The 6,000-nt window shown below is 39.5% G+C and overlaps 1 protein-coding gene across 1 annotated transcript in view; it reads right to left on the reverse strand.

Moving 5' to 3' along the window:
• The window catches only part of LOC105541187 (calcium-activated chloride channel regulator 1), a 33,755-nt gene that overhangs the window by 22,758 nt on the left and 4,997 nt on the right, over window positions 1–6,000 (reverse strand). Inside the window, exons 3-5 of the mRNA XM_011982101.1 lie at window positions 4,206–4,346; window positions 3,887–4,034; window positions 1,178–1,283 (exon numbers count right to left, since the gene is read on the reverse strand). Of these exons, the coding sequence (XP_011837491.1) occupies window positions 1,178–1,283; window positions 3,887–4,034; window positions 4,206–4,346 (395 nt within the window). The remainder of the gene's footprint in view (window positions 1–1,177; window positions 1,284–3,886; window positions 4,035–4,205; window positions 4,347–6,000) is intronic.

Here is a 6,000-nt window from a genome sequence, read left to right on the forward strand (position 1 = left end):
TGGATTTCTGGAACACATTCTCATTTGGCTTTAATGTGTTTATTATTACCTTAATTTTGCCAGATGTAATTTTCTATCCTTTTATTTGAAATCTTCGCTTCTATCTTTTTAGAGAGGCTGTAGCTACAGAATTTTTTTCATTCCATTTGTCAGGTTTTAGTGTCTGAGTTATACTAACTCTTTAAAATACATTGGGAAGTTCCCTATCACTTCTGTTTGCACTAAAGCAGTTTTTGTGCGCTGAGACTGCTGGTTGCAAGAATTAGCTCATACATTCACGGCAGCCAAGCGTTCTTTCCAAGGGTTGTGCTTGATTTCTACTGACATCGCGCAAGGTTTAATTCAAACTGGGAGGAGTTTCTGTTTTGCTTTGATATTCAAACTGTTTTTCAGATAAGTTTCACAGTCCCTCCCAAGCCCATTCATACTGATAAAGTCCACACAGATACCATTCTGGACTGGGTGGGCATGGTGGCTCACACCACCATGATGGCAGAAATAATCCCAGCACTTTGGCAGGCTGAAGTGGGAAGATCTCTTGAGCCCAGGAGTTCAACACCAGCCTGGGCAACATAAGGACACCCTGTCTGTACGAAAACTTAAGACCAGCCTGGGCAACATGATGAGACTCCATCATATATAAAAATTAGTCTGATGTGGTAATGTGTGCCTGTAGTCCCAGCTACTCGGGAGGCTGAGGTGGGAGGATAACTTGAGCCCAGGAGGCCGAGGCTGCAGTGAGCCATGATAGCATCACTGCACTCCAGCCTGGGTGACAGAGCAACACCCTTTCTCAAAAAAAAAAAAAAAAAAAAAAAGATATTATTCTGCCCTCAAGGCACTGAAGAGCCTCATTAGCTCTGTTTATGTCACTGGTGCTGGTATGGGATGATGGAGACACTGAACACAGCACCTGTAGATTTTTTATAGTTGGTACAGTTAAAAAAAAAAAAAAGGACGCAAATGATTTCTAGCTGCAGAGTGAAGAATTCAATGAACTGAAACACTTGTAAAGTAACAAAACAGTGGTTTTGTGGAACTCTGAAAAAGAAGGCACTAAGAATGAATTTGAATTAGAAAATAAGACAGGACACACATTTTTTAAAGTAATCAATTCAAGAAAAAAAAGGTTGCAATTTAAAATAGTTTGGAACAAGTTAAATAAAAATATACATACTTTACTGCTTGGATTCTTCCATTGGATAAGTAGAATTTCTCATCATTATTGTACTCATCAAATACTCCCCATCGTAGATGAGCCCACTCATGGACAAATGCCCTACCTGTGAGAAAGTATTTTTAAAAACTGATTACAATAAGAATGGCAAAATTACCTTCTCACACTAGGAGAAAGCAATGTTTTGGAATATTTATGCTTTGCTGTGTTAATTTTTTAAATGAAAGACTTGATTTCTTTAGATCTAATATCATAGCTGTACATTTTCTTGAAATGTGAATACTCATTTTGGCTTATCAAATGTTAATCAGGCACCTCGTAAGTGCCAAGCAGCCATTCAGACACAGAGAAACAGCTGCCGTGTCCTCACGTAGCTCCTGGTGTAGTGGAGGGCATGTGTGATTAGAAGCTAAAATGCCTGGTGGTGCAAGCATGATGACAGAGGTCAGCAAAGGCGGCTATGGGAGCCCAGGCATTCCCACAGCAGCCACGGCAACATCCTCAACCAATTCTTCTTCCTCATGGCTCCTATCTCATCAAACCTCAAGGTCTGCTTACTCCATCTCTGTCTGTTTTATTCATTCTCACCTTTCCAGGCCCATTGCCACTTACTCCTAAATTGCTGCAATAGTCACCAGATTGGCTTCCATGTCTCCATCCTTCAGGGAAAGTCCAACTTCTCAACATGGTGTACAAGGTCCCTGATGCCTCAGGCCTGCTCTTCTCTGCAGCCTTGTTTCTTGCTGTTCTCCACTCACTTCCCAAACTCTAGAATTAGGATGAGTTCCTGAACTCCTTTTTTCCTAGGTCACATCATGCTCTTGTTCAACTCTGGTCTTTTTTACCTGTGTTTCCTTAGCTTGGAATACTTCCTTCCTATCTTTGCCTGGATAACTCCTATTCTTCTTTGAAAATCAAGCTTCTGTATGCCTAGAAGCCTGCCCTGATATCCTCATCCTAGGCCCAGTACTCCCCATTTGCATTTCACTATCTCCCATTAGGAACTTACAATGATAAACAGTCGTTGCTACTTAATTGCCAGTCTCCCGCAATAGAAAATTGTCTCCACGAGGACCGACAATATGACTTCTTCACTGTCATATCTGGGCACATAGTGTCTAGAACGTAGCAGGCATTCAGTGATATTTGTTAAACTTGAATGAAATCTTAATGACTTACGTATAGCTCAGTTTTTCTGGAATGTAAATTCCAAGGAAGGCTGAATTTGGACGGTTATGTGAGGTGGTGCATTCTGTGGAAACTCTAGTATCCCACACTAAGGATTGGGACTTTATTTTGTAGGTGTTCTCTTAAAAGGTCTCTTTAAAGGAAGATTGTGAGAGAATTGGAGTGGAGTCACAGTACAGAAAGGAGACATTATAAAGGAACGGTTTTATATATGATCGTGATGGCTGGAGTGGGCTCAGGAGTGGAATGGGGCAGTTAGGTCAATCAATTCAACACTTATTTGTTGAGCCATACATTGAGAATGTTCTGTTCCTGTTATGGAGGTGAAATGTGTTGTAGAACAACAAAGAGGTACGCTTGACACATCCTTTTGATCAGGTCTTTAAGCGCTCTAGTGTATTTGGGAGTGGGGCTTGGATAGTGTTCTTTTGTTTTCTTGTTTTCTCTGCCTTATGTGTTTAAGAAAAGAAAATCAAGCTGGTTCTAGGGGATCCAAACCTTTTTTGAGATAAAGAAATCTAATGCTAGTTATTTAGTAATGAATCACATTTGATTATACTTGAAAAGTACATTTTATATATATGTCATTACTTAATACTTCCTCCAATAATTATGATGTATACCTCATATATAAATGATAAAGTTTATCATTGGAGTTTTTTCTTTAGTTACATGTTTTTGAGAGCTGAATTGCAAAGGTATTCTGTCTGCTACTCAAAGTGTGAGCCACAGACCAGTAGAATCAACATCTCCTCTGAGCTTGTTAAAACTGCAGATTCTTGAGTCCCACTCCACACCTAATGAATGAGAATCCACTTTTTTTTTTTTTTTTTTTTTTTTTGAGACGGTGTCTCACTCTGTCTCCCAGGCTGGAGTGCAGTGGCCGGATCTCGGCTCTCTGTAACCTCCGCCTCCCAGATTCACGCCATTCTCCTGGCTCAGCCTGCCAAGTAACTGGGACTACAGGCGTCCGCCACCACGCCCGGCTAATTTTTTTGTATTTTTTAGTAGAGACGGGGTTTCACTGTGTTAGCCAGGAGGATCTTGATTTACTGACCTCGTGATCCGCCCGCCTCCGTCTCCTAAAGGAGAATCCACATTTTAACAAGATTCATACATAATTTGAATGCACGTCTGAGAACACTGCACATATTCGCCATCTCGTGGCTATCATATGAATTGCAGGCAGAAGATTTAATTCCGTTGTCTCCTTACATATCCATAGAAACTTAATAATACAAATTAAATTCTTTTACAGTTATAGTATGATGCTACAATAATTTATGAAAATTCAAAATACTATATTTATACATGTATCTAAAGTAAACTAAATTCATAGCTGAAAAATGCTAGAAATTCTAAGTGAAATGCATGTTCCATTTCAAGTGAAAAATGCGATGATGTTTTAAACTCTAATAGTTTGGCTTATACGTGCTTACTCACAAAGATAATGCTAGTGTTGATACACTTTGAACATAAAATAGTTAAATCGTATGAGAAGTATGGTAGAGTAGTTCATACCTTGTGGTCCATATTCTTTTAACTTTTTTCCTGCTAGGAAATTAGGAGTGAGGTGGATCCTTTCACCCTTGTCTCCACACTTGCCTATGTGCTCTGTGTAGGGTTCATCACCATCTGGAATAGTAGACTCAGCAACCAGAACATCAGCCTGAAATTTAAGAAAAAGTTTTTATTATCACAAAGTTTCAGCAAATGAATTAACCATATTCATGCTGGAGTAAGTTTTAAACAATCACGTTTGATTTTAGAGTATTTTGATTTTAAAAAACCTGGGTTACAGGAGGAAGTGGAATTTTAAAGGAGAACTTGATATTCTCACATTTTTGTAGGTCTCGAGTTTTGGTCTCACATAGTCAGCTTTTGTCTTCCATGTTTCCGGAATCAAAATAGCAACATTTTTGAAATAAAATCGTTTTCCTGTAGCTTCAAATAGGTATGGAGATGCCTGGGTCACCATGTCCTGGGAAGAAAAAAAAAACATACATAACAATTGACTGAAAATAAATTAAATTATCAGTCATTCAAATTCACATCAGGATTTCACATTTTCAAAAACCAGTTATTTGTTAGGATGGGAAGAAGAAATGTAGAAATACATTTTAATAATAATAGCTAAGCTTTGTGAGCATTTGCCATATACCCTGTGTCATCAAAAAATCACTAGCAATGCAGACTGTAGAGACAGACTCTAATCCTGGCTGCACCACTTTTTGTGGGACATTCGGCAATTTCTAATTCCGAGCCTCAGTTTTCCCATTTACGAAATGGAATATTATATTATAGTGACTGGCTGATAAGGTCGTGGTGAGGAACAAAGTGAAACGTGATGTGCTAGGAACAATGTTTACTTCACACAAGCAAGTATATAATGTTAGCTACGCATTTCATTTCACTCGCTCCTTTGAGGATCAATAAATCTTTGAGGGTGAAACTGAGACTTAGTACAATTCTCAAGGTCTCACAGCAAGTAGTAATGAAGAGAAAAAGTGAATGTGATTTTAACACCTGCTGACTCTTGTAATCATTTTGGGATTATATACTAAGTCAAATTAAATGTAATACTAAATGTTATGGTAGTATTTGTCTATTTATTTATTTTTCTTTTTCTTAAACTTTGCCAAGGGCTGATAGAAGTATTTATTTTTTGTGCAGTGTGGTACTAAGAGTTAGATATAAGAAAATAGCATAATTATGTATTTTCAAATTACACCTAATTTTACTTCTCTAAAATGGAATAGCTACAGTGTTAAATTATAAATGTGTCTGCAGATTCCCTGAGATACGTTATGACAAGAGAGCAGGGAGAGTGATAAAAGATACTGTTATAGAAAGGGGGCAGTATGTCTGTTAGGACTGAAAACTATTTGCTTCGAAAGTGAGCATAGACAGGAAAGAAGAGCCTGAAGACTGAGCCTAGTGAATGTGGGGGACCCCAGCATTCAGAGGTAGGAAGAGGAGGAGCCAGTACAGGGGCCTCAGAAGGGCAGCCAGTGCCTGCAGAGGAAATGAGGAGCTGTGGGATGAGAGTGCTGTAGGGAGGAGGGCGTGATCATCAGTGTCAAGCACTGCTGAGCCGTCACTTCATATGAGGACTAAGAACTGATTGCTGGACTTGGCAGCATGGTGAGCCCTTGTGGCAGAATAAAGACAGCAGCTCCATAGAGTGGATTCGAGAAAGTGGGAGGTGAGGCAGTGGAGACAGTGAGTACAGACAACAACAGGTTCAGAAGTTTTTCTGTGAACTAAAGGGGAATGGAGAAATAGGCAGTAGCTGGAAGTGGACTTCAGGACAAGACAGTTTTGTTTGTTTTAATGGGAACTATTGTACAATATTTTTATGCTAACGGAAAAAAACCCAAAAATGGAAGAGAAAAAGGGGTCATTGCAGGAGCAAAGTCCTTGTGGGAACAGACCAGAGGGACCAGACTCCATTGCCTAGTGGGGGTCGTCTTCGGAGCGGAAACACTTCATCATTTTATGGGGAAGCAGCACTTGGGGATTAGTGCACGGGGGAATCCTGCTGTGCCTCTTCCTAAGAGGTCAACTTGAGGAACTTATTTTACCTCTCTGAGCCTCAGTTTCTCCCTTCCAAATAGTGATAATAATGGTTGCCT

This window comes from Mandrillus leucophaeus, unplaced genomic scaffold (assembly GCF_000951045.1).
Source record: "Mandrillus leucophaeus isolate KB7577 unplaced genomic scaffold, Mleu.le_1.0 Scaffold235, whole genome shotgun sequence".
Taxonomy (NCBI): domain Eukaryota; kingdom Metazoa; phylum Chordata; class Mammalia; order Primates; family Cercopithecidae; genus Mandrillus; species Mandrillus leucophaeus.